At 49.0% G+C, this 23,551-nt stretch overlaps 2 protein-coding genes across 3 annotated transcripts in view; one reads left to right on the top strand and one right to left on the bottom strand.

Annotated features, from left to right (window-relative positions):
* The window catches only part of LOC112414879 (docosahexaenoic acid omega-hydroxylase CYP4F3-like), a 69,927-nt gene that overhangs the window by 14,119 nt on the left and 32,257 nt on the right, over positions 1-23,551 (bottom strand).
* LOC112414709 (phylloquinone omega-hydroxylase CYP4F2-like) lies at positions 9,867-23,524 on the top strand. 2 transcript variants are annotated; one of them, XM_024767315.1, is made up of 13 exons: positions 9,873-9,901; positions 10,340-10,538; positions 12,322-12,466; positions 15,216-15,269; positions 15,363-15,490; positions 17,593-17,714; positions 18,274-18,544; positions 19,602-19,668; positions 19,851-19,980; positions 22,319-22,452; positions 22,550-22,614; positions 22,769-22,851; positions 23,257-23,524. In XM_024767315.1, exons 2-13 carry the CDS (start codon positions 10,341-10,343, stop codon positions 23,432-23,434), a joined length of 1,575 nt encoding a protein of 524 aa, XP_024623083.1. In that variant the 5' UTR covers positions 9,873-9,901; position 10,340; the 3' UTR covers positions 23,435-23,524. The 2 variants fall into 2 exon arrangements, with proteins under 2 accessions (XP_024623084.1, XP_024623083.1); XM_024767316.1 differs by lacking the exon at positions 12,322-12,466 and having other exon boundaries at positions 9,867-9,901.

Genomic DNA, 23,551 nt, shown 5'->3' with positions numbered 1-23,551 from the left:
CTGCTCACCCGACACCTGAATGTTCATGCTTTTACCTGCTGCACCCTGGCCTAGGAAGGGCAGGGCTGGCTGTGAACTTGGGGGCCCTGAATCACCTTTGCCTGCACCCCAACTTGCCTACGTGGGAGGTGCTGAGTCCTGAGGATCCAGTGTCCACACCGTGTGATCCTGAGCTGGTTCACAGGCTTCTCTCAACAACACTCTAACCCCTTCCCTCCACCTTCTATTTGGGCAGCTGCCAGGTGGGGAGGAGGTAAGCAGGCTGCAGGGATTGGCTGGCTTAGCCCGGCCCCTGGAAGCTTCCTCTAGATCAGGGGTCAGCCAAAGCCTTCCCAGGAGGAGGGGAGAGGAAGTTGTGTGGGACAAGGCACTCCTGACAGAAGGTGCCAGGCTGGGGGTCTAAGGGCTGGGGGTCCTGACCCGGGGCGCGGAAGACCACTGCTCAAGGCAGCGTGGCTCCAGGGAAGGAGCTGGCCTGGGAGATGAGTGGATACTAGTTGGTTACTAACTCCTCTGTCTGTCTCTGTCTCTCTTCCTCTGGATTTCTCTGGGTCTCCCTCCCCTCTCTGAGCCCTTCTTGCCCTGCCCCCAGCACTCACCATCCCTGCCCCTCACTCCCTCGTTCCTGTCCCTCTATTTGTCTCTGCCTCACAGCTCACCATCATCGGCCCCCGTTCCTTCATCCTCAGGAGCTCACCCTCCACCGCGTCTGCCCTACGGGATGTTGCAGCTGAGCCTGTCCTGGCTGGGACTCGGGCCGGTGACAGCCTCCCCATGGCTACTCCTGCTGCTGGTCGGGGCTTCCTGGCTACTGGCCTGCGGCCTGGCCTGGACCTACAATTTACAAAATTTACTAAAAGTAAAGTTTGCTCTATTTGGTGTACAGTTCTGAGATTTGAAATGTCTAGCGTTGTGTAAACACACCACCATAGTCACCCTTGATAGTCAAAAACTTTTTATCCCAACTCCTGCCAAACACTGATCTATTCTCCATCCCTATAGTCTGGCTTCTTTCACCTTACAACACATTTATGATTCATTCATGTTGCATGCATCAATTTTTTTTTTTTTTTTCCCCGATACGCGGGCCTCTCACTGTTGTGGCCTCTCCCGTTGCGGAGCACAGGCTCCGGACGTGCAGGCTCAGTGGCCATGGCTCACGGGCCCAGCCACTCCGCGGCATGTGGGATCTTCCCGGACCAGGGCACGAACCGGTGTCCCCTGCATCGGCAGGCGGACTCCCAACCACTGCACCACCAGGGAAACCCCAATACTTTTTTTATGGCTAAGTAATATTCCATAGTATGGTGAGCCACATTTTCTTCCCCAGTTGGAGGACATGTGGATTGTTTTCAATTTTGTGCTGTCATGAATAAAGCTACTATGCATATTTGTGTACAACCGTTCACTGCTCTTGGAGTGGGATGGCTGGGTCATATTACATGTGTACGTTTAACATAGAAGAAACAACCAAACTTTTTCCAAAGTGTGCCATTTAAAATTTTTAATTTCATTAAAATTCCCAGCTTTATTGAGATATAATTGACACATAACATTTCTGTGTCGGGTGTACAACACGTTGATCTAATACATTTCTAACTTAGAAAGTGACGATACATAGTATTAGCTACCACCTCTACCCCATCACATACTTACCATTTATTTTCTGTGGTCAGAACATTTAAGATCTACTCTTTCAGGAACATTCAAGTTTCTGACACAGTACCATTAGCTGTAGTCACCATACTGTACATTAGATCCCCAAACTTGTTAATCTTATAACTGGAAGTTTGTATCCTTTGACCAGTATCTCCCCGTCTCCCCAACCCCTGGTAACCATCACTGTCTACTCTGTATCTTTGAGTCTGTCTTTTTTAGATTCCACATATAAGTAATATCATTCAGTACAGTTATCCCTCAATATCTGCAGGGGTTGGGGGATTGGTTCCAGGACTCCCTGTGGATACCAATAATTGGAGATGCTCTAGTCCCTCATATAAAATAGTGTAGCATTTTCATACAACCTACACATATCCTCCTGTATACTTTAACTCATCTCTAGATTACTTATAATGCCAAATACAATGTAAATGCTATGTAAATAGTTTCTGGTACACAGCAAATTCAGATTTTGCTTTTTGGAACTTTTTGGACTTCCCCCTCCCCTAAATCTTTTTGATCTGGGACTTGTTGAATCTGCAGGTGCAGAACCCACAGATATGGAAGGCTGCCTGTATTTATTTCACTTGGCATAATGCTCTCAAGGTCCAACCACGCTGTCACAAACAAGCAGGTTTTCCTTCTTTCTACTGGCTGAATAATATTCCATTGTATGTATGTATATGTGTATATATATATATATATATATATATATATCTCACATCCTCTTCATCCATTCATCCACTTATGGACAGTAAGGTCGTTTCAATATCTGGGATATTGTGAATAATGCTGCAGTGAACATGGGAGTGCAGATATCTCTATGAGATCCAGATATCAATTATGCTGGATCATATGGTAGTTTTATTTTTAATTTTTTGAGGAACCACCATACTGTTTTCCAAAAGTGTCTATATCATTTAAAATTCCAATCATTGGGCTTCCCTGGTGGCGCAGTGGTTGAGAGTCCGCCTGCCGATGCAGGAGACATGGGTTCGTGCCCCGGTCCGGGAAGATCCCAAGTGCCGCCGAGCGGCTGGACCCGTGAGCCATGACCGCTGAGCCAGTGCGTCTGGAGCCTGTGCTCCGCAGCGGGAGAGGCCACAACAGTGAGAGGCCCGCGTACCACAAAAAAAAAAAAAAATCCAATCATTAATGTGTGAGAGTTCTGGTTGCTGCCAATACTCACTGGCACCTGGCGGTGTCAGTTTTTCCCCAGCCATTCTTATAGATGTACAATGATATGTCCCTGTAATTTTAGTTTGCATTTCCTAATGACTAATGATGTTGAACATTTTTGTATGTGCCTATTTGCCATCCATATATCTTCTGTGGTAAAGCACCTGTTCAAATCTTTTGCCCATTAATTTTCCTTGGATTGTTACCTTCCACTGTTGCATTTTACATACAAATCCTTTGTCAGATATGCGATTTGCAAGTCTTTTTTCCTAGTGTGTTGTTGGTCTTTATCTTAAATTTCTTTCACAGAGCAAAATTTTAAAATGTTTATAAAGAGCAGTTTATCCATTTTTTCATTTTATGATTATGCAGTTGGTGTTATATATGAGAACTCTCTGTTTAACCTAAGGCCACAAAGATTCTCTTCTATGTTTTCTTCTAAAAGTTTTACATTTTTACATCATTTAGTTCTATGATTCATATTAAGTTATATTTTGTATAAGGTGTGAGGTACGGGTTGACTTATTTTTTTACATGTGGATGTCCAATTTTTCCAGTACCACTTATTGAAAAGACTGTCCTTTGTACATTAACTTGCCCTGCATGTTTTTTTTTTGTTTTTTAATTTCTGGACTCTCTATTCTGTTCCACTGATTTATGTGTCTAGTCTTTGATCAGTATCGCACCGTCATGATTACTGTTATTTTATACTATGTGTTGAAAGGGGTCTTGTAAATCCTTCAACTATGTTTTTCCTTTTCAGAACAATTTTGGCTACTCTAAGTCCTTTGCATTTTCATGTAGATTTTTTAATCAGCTTATTTCTACAAAAACTCCTCCAGGGACTGTGATTTCTTTTGAATTTGTAGATCAATTTGAGGACACTTAACGTCTTAACAATATGGAGTCTTCTACCCCATGAACATTGTATACCGCTCCATTAATTTGGGTATTCTTGGATTTCTTTCATCAGTGTCTTGTTCATCCTAGAAACCATGCACACATTTTGTTAGATTTATACCTGAATATTTCACTTTTTCTGGTACATGAATGAGAGAGAGGGAGGAGGGGCGGCATGGACCCCATGGGTCCCTTGCTTAGTTCTCAAGACACACCCAGGCCTGTTCTAGTCGCTGGCTGCTGTGGGGTGCCCGTATCTCTCCTTCTGCTTGAAGATTCAGAGACAACAAGCTCTAAGACATTCGGTCTCCATTGGTTCAATGTGTGTGTGTGGCTATGTGACTGTGTGTGGGGTTTTGTGTAAGTGTATGTGTGACTGTGTGCACACATGTGTGAGCATGTGTGTATGTCAGTGTATGCGTGTAGCTGTGTGCGCAGGTACATGCAGTGTGTGTGCATGTGCATGTAAGAGTGTGTATGTGACTGCAAGCACACGTGGGTGCGTGTAACTGTGCTTGTGTGTGGCTGTGTGCACACTGTGTGTGTGTATATGTGATTGTGTATGCAATTGTGTGTATGTGTATCTGTGTGCGTATGTGTTTAAGGGTGTAAATGTATGTGTCTTGAAGTCACTGAACCACTGTGACGGTCTGCACCAGGCTGTGTTCCTGAAAACAACTGCTGTGGAAGGCTCCTGCCTCTGTCCCCAGACCTCAGCCGTGCAGTGCCGGCAGGACATTCTGGAGAAATAATGCCTTTGGAAGCAGCCCTAACTAAGGACATGTGGGTGTATGTTCTCTGCTGTCCCCGAGAGGGACTGAGCTCCAGGTGCCACAGTGTGAGCTTTCTGGCTAAAGTACCCTTTTCCTGCTGACTTCCCTTCCCAGTCTCACTTCCACAGTGCCCTACTGGCATTTCCTGGGATTATTTCCCAAGGAAACAACTTGCAGTTGAATTCTTGCCTCAGGGTCACCTCCAAATAAAGCATTTGCTCTTGAATCCTTGCATGCGGATCTACTTCTTGAGGATGCAAACTAAGACACACATAGGCTCGCTCCTCCAATCCCCAAGGGTCTGTTATTATTCCCTTTTTACTGAGGAGGAATGTGAGTCTCAGAGAGGGCAATTTACTTGCCCAAGGTCACACAGCTGGAGAGCGGCAATGCCTAACGTTGCCAAGGAGCCCTCTGATCCCAAGCCAGTGATTGCTACTTTCTAGGGAGCCTCTTCCCTGCTAAGGGCAGAGGGAAAGAACAGGGGATGTTCATAGCCTGCAAGACAGCTGGTGTGTGTGCCAGTAGGGACTAAGGCTCATGGCTGGTGCCCATGTCCTCATACTGTCATAAAGTAACGGCAGTTATGCATGTTGGTGCTGACTCTGAGCCAGGGAGTGTTGTTACCACTTTACTCATTTCAATTCATTTGATTTTCACAACCACCTTGTCATTACCCTCAATTTTCAGGTTAGAAAATCGAGGCACAGAAGAGTAAAGAGACATGACCAAATTCACTCAGATGGTGCTGATTTGAACCCTGGCACCTGGAGTCCTTGTTCTTAACCATGATGCCCTCCGGCTTCTCACAATTCGTATGTATTGAGTCCTGCTGCCCATCAGGCATGGCACTCAGCATGGTACTATGTATGATGCACACATGTGTGAGCATGTGTGTATGTCAGTGTATGCATGTAACTGTGTGTGCATTTTCCTTTTGAAAATATAATTTGTAATCACATAGATTAGCAATTATAATGAAGAATGCTTTGAAGGCTTCATCTAAGAAAAGGAAACAACTGGTTCCATGCAAACATTTGACAGAACCATTCTTCCTCCGACTCTGCCCTCCCATTCCAGAAAAATTTTTCAGCGTTTTCTGTGCCTACAGAAACATCGACACTCACATAACTGGATTGCTGAGGTGTCCCATCCCTCTGCAGAATGTAACAGTCGGGTCCTGGCAGAGGCCTCAGATGGGCTACATGAGTGTGGCTTTAAGTAGGGGCCATTTACAACGTACGGGCTTTGTAAACAAGAAATGTTGCTTTCCATCTAGTTCTACAAGGATTAAGGCATTAGCCATCGTAGCTGCTAATTCAGGACAGACACCAGGATGAGGTACTCTGTGCATTGGAAAAACAGGCTTTTAGATAGATATATTTAGGAAAATTTTTATGAGCCAGAATTCTTGCATCTTCCCGTGCTTTGAAAAGTACTAAAATTATTAACTGAGAAATCTGTTCCTCATGACGACTAGCAGTAACCATCTACTGTGATGTATATTGCATCGCACATCCCCCTTATCTAAAATCACAGACAACTGAGCCAAGGGAAGCCATCAAGGCTAGTGTAGCCCCCTGGGGCTTAGCATCAGCTGAGAGCTGACACCACCCCCGGGCCAGGTAGTAGCTGTTCCTGGAACCCAGAGGGATTAGCTGAAGGTGGAAGCAGCAGTGGCCTTCGGCAGAGGATGGATGTCTGTCCTCTAATCCCTTCCGACTGCCTGCAGGTGCCTTCCACTGACCAAACGTCATCTCCTTTTCTGACTTGGGCTGCAGGTAGGTGACCAGACTCCTATTGGAACAGGGAAGAACAAACCTCACTCCACAGCGGATCTATTCTAACCTTTGTGCTCTGTTGCCTGTGCTTCGTCATGCTGGCTCCGCACCTTTGTAAAAGAATGTTGCCTGTAGCCTGAAATATCCACCATACCCCTTTCTCAAGGTTCTGCCTCCCAGGGTTGACCTTTAAGTGTGTAACACTTTTCATTCATACAGAGGTAAAGAGTTGCAGGACATAAAATAACATTGGCCTTGTTGGAGGTTTAGAGAAACATTGTGACCAGACCTACAGGGACAGCTGCTAGAACAAAGGATTATACCATCCATTCCGGGGATCTGGCTAGCACCAAGAAGTCTGCAACAACCAGCCACACCCCCCTTCCTTTCAGTGTAAAAGAAGCCTGAATTCTAACTCCAGTATGATGGTTCTTTGGGACACTAGTCCACCATCTCCTTGGTCTGCTGGGTTTCAGAATAAAGTCTTTTCCTTGTCCCAGCACCTCGTCTCTCGATTTATTGTCTTATTCTGTGGCAAGCAGTACAAGTTTGGATTCGGTCACATTGCTGTAGCCCCTTTTCTCAACCTGGGTCAGTGTCAGCTCCACAATGTCCCCGCAGATGGGGATTCATGAACCTCCTGTACACCTGGCCAGTCCCTTTGCTCACTGACTAAGCAGACCCCTGAATGGGAAGCAAAATTCTGCCTCTCCCCTTTCAGGCTTTTTCCTCTCCTTTGGAGTGTTCTTGGGGCCTCCTTCCATTGGTTTTTGGATGAGAACCCTCCTTTGCCCTCCACAGGGATGTTCTCTTTTGAGCCCCACCACAGTCCCCTCACTTCTCAGTGGAGGGGGTGGTCAGGCCACTTTTCAGAACTGGCATCACCCAATAGGTCCCATTTAGGGCAACTATCACAGGTCTTTCAGACTTTCCTGAAGTTTTCCTAGTGCCTTATTTTTTCCAAAACCAGCTCATCAGTTTTCCTGGTACCTCTGCCAAAACGTTGGCAGCCCCAGCTTACAGATCTGGCCTGGCTCAATGTGTCTTCAGGGGCTGGTGAGATTTCCTGATCTTTATTATGGTAAGTGAAATGCAGCAACTGCTTCCTGCCTGAGGTCTGGCCAGACTTCACCATCAACGTGGTCTCCAGCACGGGTGGTGCCTGCTTCCCCCATGGATAGACAAGGAGGGAAACTGCCCCACTTTCTCTGTTTAGTTCATCGCCTTTGAGGAAGGAAGCAAGAATCACACATTTTTAAAGTCCATTTGTTTGCCCTACTTTGTGCTGGGTCTTTCCAGTGCTAGCCAGGCTTGGGGGGAGGGAGGTGGGGTGAGCTTTATTCACTCGCTACCCAATTCTCCACATCATTCAGGTTTCTGCTCAAAGGTTGTAACAGAGAAGAACAAACCTAACTCCATATTGGATCTACTCCATTATCTCTATATAACCTCTATGCTCTGTTGCCTGTGCTTGGTCATGCTGGCCCTGCACCTTCATAAAAGAATGTTGCCTGTAGCCTGAGCTATACGTGATAGCCCTTTCTCAAGGCTCTGCTTCCCAGGCCTGACCTTTAAAGGTATAACACTTTTCATTCATATAGAGATAAAAAGTTGTGGCACAAAGCATAATGTTTGTCTTGTTGGAGGATTACAGGAGCAATGTGACTGGACCTCCTGGAGAGCTGCAAGAACAAAGAATTCCAGCACCAAGAAGCTTACAGCAACCAGTCACACAGACCTTCACCCCACTTTTAGTATAAAAGAAGACTGAATTCTAACTCGGGTAAGATGGTTCTTTGGGACCCTAGTCCACCAACTTCTTGGTCTGCTGACTTTACAAATAAGGTCACCATTCCTTACCCCAAGAGCTCATCTCTCAATTCATTAAACTTTTTTGTGTGGAGCAGTACAAGCTTGGACTCAGTCACAAGACCACCTCCTCAGGGAGGCCTTCCCTGATTGCCCTGTCCAAAACAGTCCCCTTGGTCACTTTCTATTCTGTCTCAGGCTGTTAATTTCCTTCATTACTGCCACTCTCTGACCCTGTCTTATTTCCTGATGGCTTCCCCCATCACACATGAGCACCTCAATCCAGAGACCTTGTCTGTCTTGTTCCTCCAATGTCCTGGGTCCAAGCACTCTGCCTGATACAGAGTAGGTGTTCAAGTACAGTTTGTTGTTGAGGAGTGAACTACCTGAGAGATAGAAATCCATCTCTCCATTTACAGAAGAGGACGTGAGGCTTAGAGAGGGCAAGTGACTGGCCCGTCACATAACCATCAGGTAGCAGAGCTTGGATTTGAACTCAGTTCTGCTGATCCAGAACTTGATCCTTTCCAACAGCCCAGGAAGGGAAGATGAAATGCCAGCCAGCAGGCAGCCTGCGTGCTTGTTTTAGAGACCTCACGTCGAATCCTGGGATGTATAGTAGGTACACATTATGTAAGCACCCGACACACAGTAAGCATATTTACATAGAGCACACAGCACACGGCCGGTGTACTTTACATAGAGTACCTGGCACATAGTAGGTATGCTTTATGTAGAGCACCTGAAAATAGTAGGCACAGTTTATGTAGAGTAGCTGACACACTGAGGGGTGCTTTTTGAGGTGCCCAGCCCGGGGTAGGCACTCTTTGCATATAGTCCTCTTCACAGAATAAGGATACTTTACGTGGCGTACTGGCACAGAGTAACACAAATACTAGTTGCCAGCACTTTTCCTTCATTCCATCTTTCTGGGAGCTGTTGATCCCTACCATCTTCCTGCAGAACCCTCCTTGGTCCCCCTCTCAGGCTCTCATCTAGCAACCCATTTCCCAGATAGGAAGACAGCCCAGAGAAGGTCGGCACAGCCCACAGTCACAGTGAGGATGCCCACTCAGGATCTCCCAGCTCTGCCCTCCCCTGTCTGGATCCTGTTCTCTCTCAGCCCCTTGCAGCCTTACCCCTCGTGCCTCCAGGTGCCCTCTTCTAGCTGAGGACACTTTATCCCCTGAATCTGATGCAGGTAACCCCCAGCCAGGCTGGGTTCTCTGTTCTTGATCCCAGCAATCATGTCTTCACTCAGGCCTTGGGCTGCCCGGAGGCAGGACTTGAACTTCTGCAAGGCTGCGTGCCCCGGAGGCCAGAGGCTTCACGTCTCTGAGCTTCCTGATTCTATGACAAGAAATGGTGCAGACACCCTCCTGGCCCACGCACGGAGAGGAGCCCCAGAGATGTTTGCCCTGCTCACCTGGTGCCTGAATGTTCATGCTTTTACCTGCTGCACCCTGGCCTTGGAAGGGCAGGGCTGGCTGTGAACTTGGGGTCCAGAGTCACCTTTGCCCACACCCCAACTTGCCCATGTAGGAGGTGCTGAGTCCTGAGGATCCAGTGTCCACAGCGTGTGATCCTGAGCTGGTTCACAGGCTTCTCTCAACAACACTGTAACCCCTTCCCTCCACCTTCTATTTGGGCAGCTGCCAGGTGGGGAGGATGTAAGCAGGCTGCAGGGATTGGCTGGCTTAGCCCGGCCCCTGGAAGCTTCCTCTAGGTCAGGGGCCAGCCAAAGCCTTCCCCAGAGGAGGGGAGAGGAAGTTGTGTGGGACAAGGCACTCCTGATAGAAGGTGCCAGGCTGGGGGTCTAAGGGCTGGGGGTCCTGGCCCGGGGTGGGGAAGGCCACTGCTCAAGGGAAGGAGCTGGCCTGGGAGATGAGTGGATACCAGTGGGTAACTAACACACACACTTTCTGTGTGTGTGTGTGTGTGTGTGTGTGTGTGTGTGTGTCTGTCTGTCTGTCTGTCTCTCTGTCTGTCTCTCTCTCTCTGTCTCTGTGTCTGTCTCTGTCTCTCTGTCTTCGCCTTGATTTCACTGGGTCTTCCTCCCCTCTCTCAGACCTTGTCTGCCTTCTCTGAGCCCTTCTTGCCCTGCCCCCAGCACTCACCATCCCTGCCCCTCACTCCCTTGTTCCTGTCCCTCTATTTGTCTCTGCCTCACAGCTCACCATCATCGGGCCCCGTTCCTTCATCCTCAGGAGCTCCCCCTCCACCGCGTCTGCCCTACAGGATGTTGCAGCTGAGCCTGTCCTGGCTGGGACTCGGGTTGGTGACAGCCTCCCCATGGCTACTCCTGCTGCTGGTCGGGGCCTCCTGGCTACTGGCCCGCATCCTGGCCTGGACCTACACCTGCTACAGCAACTCTCGCCGCCTCCAATGTTTCCCGCAGCCCCCAAAACGCAACTGGTTTTGGGGTCACCTGGGCCTGGTGAGTGTGGATAGCAGAATGAGTCTGGAACATCAGGGTGGGTGGACTTCCTGCAAGGTCAGGAATGGGGCTCAGGGGATCTAGGACGGCAGAGACGCCAGGGAGGATGAGAAGCCCCCTTTTTCCTCACTCCTTCATTCCTCTGCTCTGTCATCGAGACCTTCCCCACATCCTGTCCTTCTATCCCTAGCCTGCTTTGGGGTCCATTTCCTGTCTGTCTTCCACACATGAGGTGCGCTGTCCAGGGTCTGCTCTGCATGTGGCCCATTTCCTTGTGTCTTATTCTGGGCTACATCTTCCCCACAGGAAATAGCTATCACCTCCTCATTCCCACCTACAGGTGCACAGCTACCCACCCCCTCCCCTCTCCAGGACCCCTCCTTCTAATCTTACTCCCTTCCCCCTGCTCCCTCCAAGATGTCCCAATGGGCACCTTGACCAATCTGGATAAAGTTGGCCACTCACTTCCTCTTTCAGAAGTCTTCTTACACTTCCGCATCCTCCATGCCTGCCTACCTTGTGCCCCAGACTTTGACCTTTGACTTGGCCCCGCTCATGATTAATTAAACAGTTAATTTTCCAATTACTTGTTAACCATCTTTCCAATTTGATGATAGTTCTGGGAAGCAGACACTACAGTGCCCAGTCCAGGGCTGGCATACAGTAGGCATGCAAAATAAATGTTTGATGACCAAGGTGAGGAACTTGCCATCACCCCCCTCAGTCAAGGTCAAAGGGATGGGTGTCCTCCTCCTATCTCCCAGACAGCTTTCCTTTCCTGCCTGGGAGAACTACAACTTGGGGCGGGACTTGCTGCAATCACTGTTCATTAAGGCAAAGTTCAGAACGGGGGCATTCCGAAGTTCACCGTGAAGGTGAGATTCACAGTGCTGAGATTCTAGGTCTTGGAATGGTTTCAGGACATCCTAGAAGCAGCAGGAATGTTACAAAGTTGCTGCAGTTCTGCCTTCCCCTCCAAGGGCTTGTCTGTAAGGGGCCGGTCGTGGTCACTTTTCCTTCCTCCAGCCCCTCTTGCTGTGTGACCTTGGCTGAGTCACTCTCCCTCTCTGTATGTTCACTTGTCTAGAGCACCTGGGGGTATTTGTCAGGTTTGAGTGGGGCATCCTGGGGAGAGGATGCTTCACCAGGAGGCAACCCACACTTCTTCCCCTTTGGGGGCATATGGCCTCAGTTTCTTCATTTGTAAATGGCACAATTGAAAGGCATGTCCATAGCTTGCAGAGAAATAGACGCACAGGATGCACTCTGCATAGAGGATGGCCAGCAGAGGGGGTTCAGAGGGCAGAATTGCTATATTGATTGATGGGCAGAATTCACTACCGTCCCTGGGGTTGGCCAGGGCTGGAAGGTCCCAGGTCTTCAGACCCTTTACCATGCAAGGAACAAGAGGCCATGTGGACCAGCCAGAATATGAAAGATGTGGGACCAAAACCCAGTCCACAAGTCCTGAGGCCACCCTGCTACCCACAAACCTCACCACTGGGGATGTCCTCCTGTGGTCGCCCCTGGGGCTGGGACCACTCCCAGGACAAAAAAAATTTGTCTTCTCAAGCCAAGGTCACCCTCCCTGTAGGCAGAGAGCGTGTCTTCTCCCTGTGCCCTGGGATACACTCCGGGGACACGAAGAGGCCCCCAGGACCCTCCTGCCCTCAGAGAGAAGGAACAGGAGGAAGCAGAGATTCCCTCTATCTGTGCAGAATCCCACACACTGTCCACTGCAGAGGTTCCTTCTGGGAATTGATGGCCCTTACCTTCCTTGCAGTACCCCCCCACGGAGCAGGGCTTGAGGGGCTTAACTCAGCTGGTGGCCAACTACCCCAAGGGATACATGATCTGGATGGGCCCTATCACCCCCCTGGTCATTTTCTGCCATCCTGACTTGATCCGGAATGTCGCCAATGCCTCAGGTACCCATGTGGTGGTGGTGCCATGACACATCTGAGGGCCTCCAGCTCCTCTCTGCCAAGCTTCAGTGTGGCCCCTACAGGACCCCGGCCCTTTCTCCCCTCTTCTCTCTCAGCCATCTTCCTTTTTCCTTCAAGTATTCACCAGCCCCCATCTCACTGCCTCCTTCCTCCTGTCACTGCCGTCTGCACCCCCACCCTGGTGTTCTGGGTGAAGGACACCCCCAATCTTGAGGACACAGGTCTGGACAGAGAGATCCCTGACCTGGTGTGGTCAGGAATTGACCAGAGGGAGATGGGCTGTGGCAACCCATAGGAGGAGCAAGGTTTTCTGCTGGGGCATCTCGGAAGGCTTCCTGGAGGAGGAGTTGCTGGAACTGTGTCTGGATCGATGAGCAGACATATTTTAAAGCAGAGGGTACAGTGGTGCAGTGGAAATCCATAGCATCCCAGGCCCCCTGCCAGGCCTGCCCTCAGTCCCACCCATCCCTAGGCCCAGAGCAATGAAGACTCGTGGCTGGTGGAAGATCTGGGCTGCTATTTCCATGACATCCACCTCTCTGGTGGGTCAGTTTCTTTGACTCTATCCTGCAGCTCGACCACTTCTAGTTCAGTGCCCTCCTTCTCCAGTCCCCAGGAATCTCCCTGAGGAGACTCCACCGCACCCTGTCTCCCTTCTCTTGTCCCCTGTGCCTCCCATCCCCAGACAGACCTGGCAAGCAGAGGAATGAACAGGCAGCAACTGACAGAGACCTTGGCTGAAACACCAGGCTGCTCAGTGACTCTGGGAAGATCCTTGGCTCTCTCTGGCTGCTGAAGTCTCTTTCGGCTGTTAGTGGTGGAAATGCAACCCTGTATGTTCTAAGGAAAGAAAGCGAATCAATTGATAGTAAAGTCCAAGGAGGGTGTCTTCAGGCCCAGCTGGATCCAGGTCTTAAACAATGTCATCAGAAATCTGTCTTCGTCTTTCAGTTCTGTGTTCATCTGTGATGGCTTCACTCTCATCATGGTAGAGATGAATGCCAGAAACTCAACCCCCATGGAAAAGTGACCTCATTCACAACATTTCCAGGGAAAGATACAGGATTCCCTTTAATTTCCCTTGCCTGGGTCATGGGACCAATCTCTGTGTCCCTGAGACGCTGAGTGCCCTGAGAAGCATAGGGTCCTCTGAGCTATTGTTTTGGGGCTCAGAGCAGCTGGATGGTTAAGAACTCAGGCCCTGGATTCAGACAGACCTGGGCTGGAGTCTTAGGCTTAGTGTCTGGGAGACTGTTGGCAAGTGACTTCGTCATTCAGAGCCTCAGTTTCCGTACCTGGAATATGAGGATGGAAGAGAAGTCAGGTGAACGTGGTATTTGGGATCCAAACAGGGAAAAACCCTTTCTATCCTTGCACCTGAGGGACCCCAATTGTCATGTATGGAGAGTGTGGGGAGGGAGCCCAGGAGGAGGCTGAGGACAGACGAGCGGCTGCTGGAGGTGATTCATAGGTTCAGGTCTGGATCCCTTCCTTGCAAGTCCTTCCCTCTGGCAGCCTGGAAGAGTGTGAACTGGGTCATTTTTGTGCCTGTCCAGATTCAGAGCTCGGAGGAAGGTCTCCTGTGCACACAGGGGTAGACCAGCACCTACAGGATGTGTGCCGTTGGTGGGTTGGACCCTGGCATGTGGTCACCCACACCTTCCACCCCACCTGCATCAAGCCTGTGCTCTTTGCTCCAGGTAGACACCTCCCTGGCCACAGCTTGCCCACTGCCACGGTCTCTGTGTTGCCTCCAGGTGGGCAGGTGACCAAGGTGCAGACAGAAGGGGCTGTGGCAGAGATGCCACTGCCTCCCTCTCACCCGGACTCCCACCTGCCTGACCTGAGGTCATGTCTGTGCAATGTCTGCTATATAGCCACGTCTGGTCACGTATGTTTCTACCTGGATTCCGGTTACAGCTGGTGTATGTTATACCTGGTGACACCTTGTATATGTTTATACCTGAGCTCAAATGGAGATGGTCTCAGTCATGTCTGGGGCTCAGCTGTGGCCAAGGACATCTGAGGCATCTTGGAGTCTCTGATTCTTACGTGAGATGCCATTAGAGATTGTCTGGTTCTCCTGCTGGTCACGTCTGGGCCACATTTGGAGTTTGTTTGAGGTCTGGGACTCAGGGTCACTCTGAGAAATGCCTGAGACCTTATGTGAGTCGTGTCTGATGCAGGTCTTAGAGTATGTCTTGGTATTGCCTGTTCCAGGTCTGTGATATAAGTGCATTAGGTCCTGTCTGGGGTACACTGAGGTCATGTCAGAGTGTCTTCAGGTCCATGGCAGAGCACGTTTTGTCATGTCAGTCAGGTTGTGTCGTGCATGTTGGGGCCCTGTCAGATGTCTCAGAAGAGGTCAGAGTGCTGGGGCAGATGTAACGTCCTAGGTCCCTGTAAAGGTGTTTTGTAAAGTGCTGGGCTATGCTTCGTTGTTTATAAGGTGCCATGTCAAGTCATGTTGGGGTATGTTGTGTCATGTTGGGGTGTGTCTAAGCATATAGGGTCGTGTCTATGGGCTCTGTCTTGACTGTATTCTGTGCTGCAGCCTGGTCTGTTCCACCCTCCCTTCCCCCCTCCTCCCAGTTTCCTGTGCTCTTGGCCCCATTCCTGCTATGCCGGGCTTGGAGGAGGAATGCAGGTTCCTGGCTGGGAGCCTCCACTCTCCACCAAAATCCCTCCCCTCCCCTTCCTCCTCGCCCCTGATGGTCCTCATTCATGTCAGCCACCGTCGCACCCAAGGACGTGCACTTCTACGACTTTCTGAAGCCCTGGCTGGGTGAGTAACTGTGAGTGAAGGGGGCTGGGGACGACCTTGGGGGCCCAGGGGAAGGTGCTGCCCTTGCCCACTCCCCGCGGCTGCCTCGGCTAGGGGATGGGCTCCTGCTGAGTGCCGGTGACAAATGGAGCAGCCGCCGTCGCATGTTGACACCCGCCTTCCACTTCAACATCCTGAAGCCCTATATGAAGATTTTCACCAAGAGTGCAGACATCATGCATGTGAGTATCTTGAACTCAGGGTCCCAGCTGGAGTCTTGGGGACAACGGGGACTCAGACACATCTTGTCTGTAATTCTGGCTCTTCTGCGTGGCTTGGGCCATTGTTCTTTCCTTCTGAGCCTCAATTTCCTTGGCTATAAAATGAGTATAATGTGATCCCTGCTTTGCAGGGTGGTAGAGATAACGTAACGGAGCCGTGTCCCTGGCACACAGTAGGTGCTGAGAAGGTAATAGTTTCTGTTTTACCTTCACAGAAACTATGGAATCTTGAGGCACGTTTGATGATAATGAATATCATGTAGTAGTTATTCCTGAGTCACAAATCACTTCAAAACAATAAGGGTTTAGTATTGACAGCAAGTCTGTGAGTCAGTTGGCTCCTTCCTCTGAACGTAGATGGGGTCACTCATGTATCTATAATCAGCTGTGGGTCAGACAGTGTTGGGCTGCACCCCACAGGCCTGCAGCCTCAAGACTGAAGGAAGAGCTGGAGTCAGTAACAGAGACATCAGTGGTTTAATGGACGGGGGCAGCTTACACGTCTGAAGCAAGGTCCTGGAGTGACACCACACCACGTGTGGCCGACAGCGGGGAGGACATGGCGGCAGTCTTCCTATGGGGGTGGATGGGTGAGAGGTTACCAGTTGTAGGGGAATTGACAACAGGTTGGCTCATAAGTTACCAAGGAAACCAGCAGAGGAGCATACCCCTCACTACCCCTTTGATAAGCTATCTGGTTACTCTTTTGTGGATTCTGCCAGAAGTCATGAGACTCCTGGGTTAGAGACAAAGGACAATGTATTACTTTTGGCACAGAAAACAGCCTGTGCTTCTTGTTGGTTTGCATTCTTCTTCCAAGTCACCAAATACCCTGAGGATGACACAGGTGGGCTTCAATAGATGCCTGCTCGTATAGTATGTTGTATTACAAGGGAAGGAGCCCTAGGTTTAGGGACTCTATGACTTTTTTGGCAATGAGAAGCAAGCCTGGTATTTGTCCAGGGGGAGACATTGAAACAGGAGGGAAGGGGGCAGGGCACAACCTTTAAATGAATAACATAGCAAGAGGACACGACATAAACTGATTAGAACCAAATAGATCCAAGATGGCGGACGAGTCGACTTGCGCTAGACCTTGAGCCTCAATATACGCTCATTGTAACACAACAGCTCGCTAAATGACACACCCACAAGTCATGACAGTTCAAAGCCTGACCATAAAGGTCAAAAAGTGAGCAGTAGCCCAATTTCTGGAAATTCCCACCCCTTCCCCAAAATAGCTGGAATACTCCTTCCACTCATTAGCCTATGAAATTACCCACCCCTATAAAAACTGACAACCCAGTACCCTGGGGCCGCTCTCACCTTCTGAGATGGCTCACACTCTGTCTGTAGAGTGTGTTTCTCCCAAGGCCTCTTGCCTCATGAGATGGCCCACACTCTGTGGAATGTGTTTCTCCCTAAATAAATCCTCTTCTTACTGATCACTTTGTCTCTCACTGAATTCTTTCTGCAATGAGACATCAAGAACCTGAGCTTCATTAAGTCCTGAGACCAAGCATGTGATTTCAGTTAAAAGACCATGGGTTCAAGTCTCAATCTGGGTTACAAGGTTTCAACATGACCTCACTCCTCAAGGTTGTTTGCTACAAACACAACTCTGAGAAATGGCCCAGGTAAAGAACATCAGAGTCTTGCAATTTTTTGGCATACCCAGCAAAAATGTGCAGGGGTACTCAGGACCCATGGAGGACTACCTCTCTCAACATAGGGGACATTTTCCTAATCAACTTATAACAATGAAGATGATGGAAGCTAACATTTGTTGAGCACTTATTTTATGCAATAAGTTGACCAAGGGTACAAAGAGTATGGCGGGCAGAGCCAGGATTTAAAAACCCAGATCTCCTGACTCTCAGCCATGGTAACTTCATGCCCTAATAGTAACAGCTTTCACACCTACCCAGGTCTGGTCCTCCCTGGGGCTGTGTGCCTGGGCCCAGGAGTCAGAATCTGGGGGAGTGCATCTTGGTGTTTAGGGGTTAGGGAGGGGGTCAGGGGAGTCAGTTCCCAGCCACAGCTCTGTCCCCTTCTTTGTCCAGGCCAAGTGGCAGCACCTGGTCACAGAGGGCCACACCCATCTGGACATGTTTGAACACATCAGCCTCATGACCCTGGACAGTCTGCAGAAATGCGTCTTCAGTTTTGACAGCAATTGCCAGGAGTGAGTCTCAGCCCAGGGCCCAGGAATATGAGCCATACACCCAAGGGAGTAGATGGCAGAGGGAGGACTGACCAGGGAAATCAGAAGGGCCTTCCTGGAGGAGGTGGGTCAGAGCTGGACATTGAAGGACAGGGAAAGGGAAAGAAAAGGAGCTATCCTTTCAGGTCGGTAGACCAACTATCATGTAGACAGTGGACGGTGTTGACATTGGATGTAAGGAGAATAGATAAGGGACTGGGCCATTGACCAGCTAGCGGAGGATAAGTTCTGAGCCATGTGGACAGTTTGGGGAAGGAGAAGGGGCAGGCACTGGCTGAGAGACAGAGGGGAGAAGCATGATATCTAAGCTGTGCTCTGGGTGCCTGGGGCATGGAGGCAGCTCACAGAGATGGGATGTAGAAGAGAAGAGTCTGGAGAGTCTCATGTCCTGGCTCCTCCCCACACTGTGTCTGTGGGCCATCTGTTCTTGGAGCCTCAGTTTCCTGAAGGGAGGTAGCTCTCGGCTTCTGGGTTTCAGGTGTTTTATGTTGTTGGCTTCCTTCATGCTCTCATCCTGCAGGAAGCCCAGTGAATATATCGCTGCCATCTTGGAGCTCAGTGCCCTAGTGGCGAAGCGGCACCAGCAGATCTTCCTGAACGTAGACCTCCTGTACTACCTCACCCCCGACGGGCGGTGCTTCCGCAGGGCCTGCCGCCTGGTGCACAACTTCACAGATGTTGTCATCCAGGAGCGGCGGCGTACCCTCCCCAGTCAGGGTATTGATGACTTCCTCAAGGCCAAGGCTAAGTCCAAGACCTTGGACTTCATTGATGTGCTCCTGCTGACCAAGGTAGGCTCCTCTGGTATCTGAGCAGAAGTATGAGAATGGACCTCGATTTGATCAAAGAGCTTGGACGGGATGCAGAGGGTACTAGGGAGCCATGTGAGGTGCTTGAGGGAGGGATGGGTCAGGGATAAGTTTTAGAGATGAGTGTGTGGAATCCCCCTGCAGGGGATGGCTGAGTCTGAAACTGTGAAGTCCTGAGATTTTACTCTACTTACAAGTTAATAAGTTAGTCTACCACGGAGGCAGACTGTATATATACATGTATGTATATATACAAAACTCTGGATCAGAGCAGCCCATTTATGGCTTATAGCAGTAACAGTAGCCAGAGTAGAATTGTAGCTATGGTTCCCCATTCCTAAATTTCTCTGAGGGCTCCATAATGTTTTACCTATACATGCAGCCATGCTTGCATTGCAGGGTAAGTACCTCCAGATTTTGAACTTTAGAACTTATACAGGACATCATGCCCCTTCTTCCCTATGTGGGGGAAGGAGAGGGATGGAGGGAGAGAGAGAGAGAGAGAGAGAGAGAGAGAGAAGGAAAGGGAACAGGAGGGGAGGGGAGGGGAGGGGAGGGAAGAGAAGAAAAGAGAAGAGAAGAGAAGGCAAGAGAAGAGATTGTTGTTGAACTTAAACAAATCCCCGTGGGAGAGAAGGCAAAGGCTATAGATTCTACAGGTTTATAACCCATTCCTTATTCCCAGGAGAGATAAGGAATCCCTGGATTTACTATCCTAACATATGAGCAAATGGCTTTGGGGCCATGCTCAAGCTATAGCTTCCAAGTCAAGTTGCCACTCAATCATCCTGTAACCCAGGTTGCATCATGTAGAGACATGAAAATATTTATAGATCATTGATTCCTTTCACCAGGGACAATACAGGAGGCAAAGAGGTCAAGAGGAGGCCTGTGGGGTGGACCCTCGTGTGATAGCAAGCAAACGAGGTCTAGGAGTTCAGGGTGGGCTTGGGTTTCTGGATGGATAATGGAGGTTGAGATTGTCTCAGTTTAGGCTCAGGGGCCTTCAGTGATTCTGGAGATCTTGCTTTCTCTCCAGGATGAAGATGGGAAGGGATTATCAGACGAAGATATCCGAGCTGAAGCTGACACCTTCATGTTTGAGGGTGAGGGTCCCAGTGTGAGACTACGGAGGGGAAGGGGTCTCTCCCCCACCAAGGAACTTGGCGAGTGGACCCTAGATCACCCCATCACTCCCCATCCTCCCCATGGGCCTTACTGTGAGGGTGCTGTCCGCCTTCTGGTGCTGAAGTAGCTCAGAGACCCAAGCTTTTCTGATGCCCCTCAGGCCATGATACCACAGCCAGCGGCCTCTCCTGGGTCCTGTACAACCTTGCGAAGCACCCAGAATACCAGGAGCGCTGCCGGCAGGAGGTGCAAGAACTCCTGAGGGACCGTGAGCCTAAGGAGATTGAATGGTGAGTGCAAGTCCTCCTGGTCTTTTTCTGAGCCCCTCACATTGGCCTTGCACCATGGCTGGGGAAGATGGGAAATCTTTTTGTTGATTCTGTCATCATTGCTTAGTGGGAATAGGAGAAGGTCCCAGAGGCAGGGTCTAGTACCCAGTATGTATAACAGGGGAAAGTTTGCAGACTCTTGGGACAGAAAGACCTGGATTTCTGAGAGAATTAGCGACAATGTGTGAGGGCTGATGATGCCACTTAGCACATATTCAGTAAGTGAACTTCCTCTCCACTCCCTTACTTTTCTCTCTGAATCACATGTTTTCAAACATCTCCATCCCTGAGTGTTTTCTGATCTCTTGTCCCCTAATTCTTCATATTATTTAGTCCAGGATTCACAGGGAATACCTGAGGACTAAAGTCATTCAACTTCTGTCCAGGAACAGCTGCGTCTTCATCCATCCAGTCCCCATTTAGGAAACACTGCCAAACTGCCTTCTATCCCCAATTCTATGCCATTTCCAATTCTTTCCAGCCCCATTCTGTGTCCTGGAGACTCAGGAAGGACCCAGACCCAGTCTTTGCCTTCCAGGAGCTCCCAGCCTGGTGAGGAATAGCCCCAGGTCGGGACACTCCCAGTGTACATGGGCAGTGCTGGGGTTTAGAGTAAGAGAGGCAAAGTCGAGGGTGGAAAAAAGTGCCCCAGCTGAGATCCTGAAAGATGATCAGTAGATATCTGGATGCATTTGAGATGCAGTTAGGTCAAAGAGACAGCCGGGCAAAAATGAAGTGATGTGGGGAAGGGGAGAAAGAGACAGAGAAAGAGAGAGACAGAGAGAGAGAAATGAATGAGGGAGGAGGTTTAAATGAACATATGATTGGCTTGTGGAAAACAGATTACATCATAGTATTAACACACACTATCCCAGAGTGTGGAATGAATACCCATTTTTGTATATTCAAATAATCTTTAGGTTTTTAATAGAGTTTAAAATTTTAGTATAGAGATCTTATGCAGCTTTTGCTAAATTAACCCTTAGATACTCTTGTTGCTATGGTGCTAGTCTGTCTGTATTGAGAAATATTTATAAGTTCATTTGGAATACATTCACATTTCTTGTTAATTTTAATCCAGATATTTTATATCATCATCATCATTTCTTTCATCATCTATTCTTTCTAATACAAAAACTAATAATTTATGGATATAAATTTCTTGTGCAGTGAACATAGTAAATGCTAAATATGGAGTCCCATATCAATAGGAAAAATAAAGATCATTTAATAAAAACTTGGAACAACTGGAGAGCTACCTGGAAAAAAGTGAATTCAACCTGCTCTTAGGTCATAAGAAAATAACATCTACATGAATCAAACATTTAAAATAAAAACTAAAGGAGTCTTAAATGCTCTAGAGGAAACCATGGGAAATTATGTTATAGCTCCAGAGTAGGAAATGCCCTGTTTTGGACACTGGGCCCAAGAGATGTACAAGAAGAGATTGTTATGCTGTTACATGAAAAGGATACAGAGCAGTGTGTATAGTACATAGTATGCTACTATATATTTTTTAATGCAAAAAAGTACTTCTGGAAGGATACATATAAAATAATCACTAGGCAAACTGTGAGGAGGGGAAATGAGTGCTGTGGGGCCATGGGGGTGGTGTTTTGTAGTTTTCCAATTTTGAACTAGTTAACTGTATCAACTATTAAGAATTTAAAACACCACACAAAATGAAGGGGATTAAAGAAAAAGAATTCAGTCCCCTTACTGAATCTTATCTTCGATGCTTATAAAAGTTTTCCAGTGAATTCTCTTGTTTTCTAAGTATAAAATCATTATCTGGCGAAAATGACATATTTACCCCACATTTCAAATGGCATTGCTCTCCTTTTTCCTCTGTCTAATTGCATTAGCTAGTATCTCTAGTGCTGTAATAAATAAGAGTCAACAGTGAATCCGATCTTTTGTTTCTTACTCATTTGCCTTTTGATTTTGCTATCTTGCCATAAAGAATATTTTACTTTTATAAGAATTTGTAAACGTTTTTATGGTTGGCTTTTCGATGTTTTGCTTAGAAAAACTTCTAAAAATATCTCACTAAATTTTGTCTGGTTCTTCTGTGATATTGCTTTTCTTTCTTTCTTTCTAAGAACGATTTTATTGAGGTATGATGGACAAAGAAAAAACTGTACCTATCTAATGTATACAACTTAATGTGTTTGGAGATATTTGATCCATCTGCAATTTTGTTATAGGGAGAGAGGATCTCATGGGACAGCAGGAGGGCTGAGGGGGAGACGATGTCTCTGTTTCTGCTCCCTGGATAATTGTCATGGGGATTCCTTAGGGACGATCTGGCCCAGTTGCCCTTCCTGACCATGTGCATCAAGGAGAGTCTGCGGTTGCACCCCCCAGTCACAGTCATCTCCCGCCGCTGTACCCAGGACACTGTGCTCCCAGATGGACGGGTCATCCCCAAAGGTGCCCACGATGACTAGGGGAGGAGGTTCCTGGTCAGAAAGAGGGGCCCAATCAGGTGGCTTGGACCTAGTCCTGACTGGCCCGTCCTCTCCCACAGGTGTTATCTGTCTCATCAGTATTTTCGGGACCCATCACAACCCATCAGTGTGGCCAGACCCTGAGGTGCTGCCTCCGCTACCCCCCACCTCCCTCATCCTAGCCCACTCCCCTCGGGGGCCCTAGAGGAGGGCACAGGGTTCTGGCTTAGTAAATCAGACATCACCTCCCCCCATTATACAAACATCTGCCAAGCAGCCCTGTCTTGCCTCGCCCCCAGGTCTATGACCCTTTCCGCTTTGACCCAGAAAACATCAAGGGGAGGTCACCTCTGGCTTTTATTCCCTTCTCCGCGGGGCCCAGGTGAGGACAGGGCATCTGAGGTGAGAATGGAGTGGTGGGCGCAGGGGTCTGGGACTGAAATTCCAGCCTTGATTTTGGGGGCCAGGAAGAGAGAAAATTTAAGATGGTCAGAGTTTCCCTCCGCTCCATTGGACGTTATGGGTAAGGGTCTAGGGAATGGTGGTGGGCCCGAGGAGGGGTCCGAGGTGTGTTGAGAGCCCTGTTCCCCTGTCTGCCGATCTAAGTTCAGGACTAGAGTGTGGGCTAAGCTCTGGGGATATGTAAACCCACGTGGGGGTTCCAGGCACGGTTAGCTTCCTTCTCCATCCCTATTGGTGGGGATGGGGGTTGTAGGCCAGATACCCGGTGCGGTGGGGCCCGGATGAGGGTTCCAGGCGCAGTCAGAGCTCCCGCTCTCGCCCACAGGAACTGCATTGGGCAGTCATTCGCCATGACAGAGATGAAGGTGGTCCTGGCGCTCACGCTGCTGCGCTTCCGTGTGCTGCCGGACAAGGAGGAGCCACGCAGGAAGCCGGAGCTGATCATGCGCGCGGAGGGTGGACTTTGGTTGCGTGTGGAACCGCTGAGTGCAAGTCAGCAGTGACCCACCACCGTCTGGCCTGCGATCCACCCTGACCCTAGACACCTCACTTTGCAGATTCCCAGGAATAAAACTGTGTTGCCATGTCTGCCCCAGTCTCATTGAGAGGAGGCCTTGGGT

This window comes from Neophocaena asiaeorientalis, unplaced genomic scaffold, assembly GCF_003031525.2.
Source record: "Neophocaena asiaeorientalis asiaeorientalis breed wild unplaced genomic scaffold, Neophocaena_asiaeorientalis_V1.1 scaffold87, whole genome shotgun sequence".
NCBI classification, from domain to species: domain Eukaryota; kingdom Metazoa; phylum Chordata; class Mammalia; order Artiodactyla; family Phocoenidae; genus Neophocaena; species Neophocaena asiaeorientalis.
This window is presented reverse-complemented; position numbering and strand designations above follow the sequence as displayed.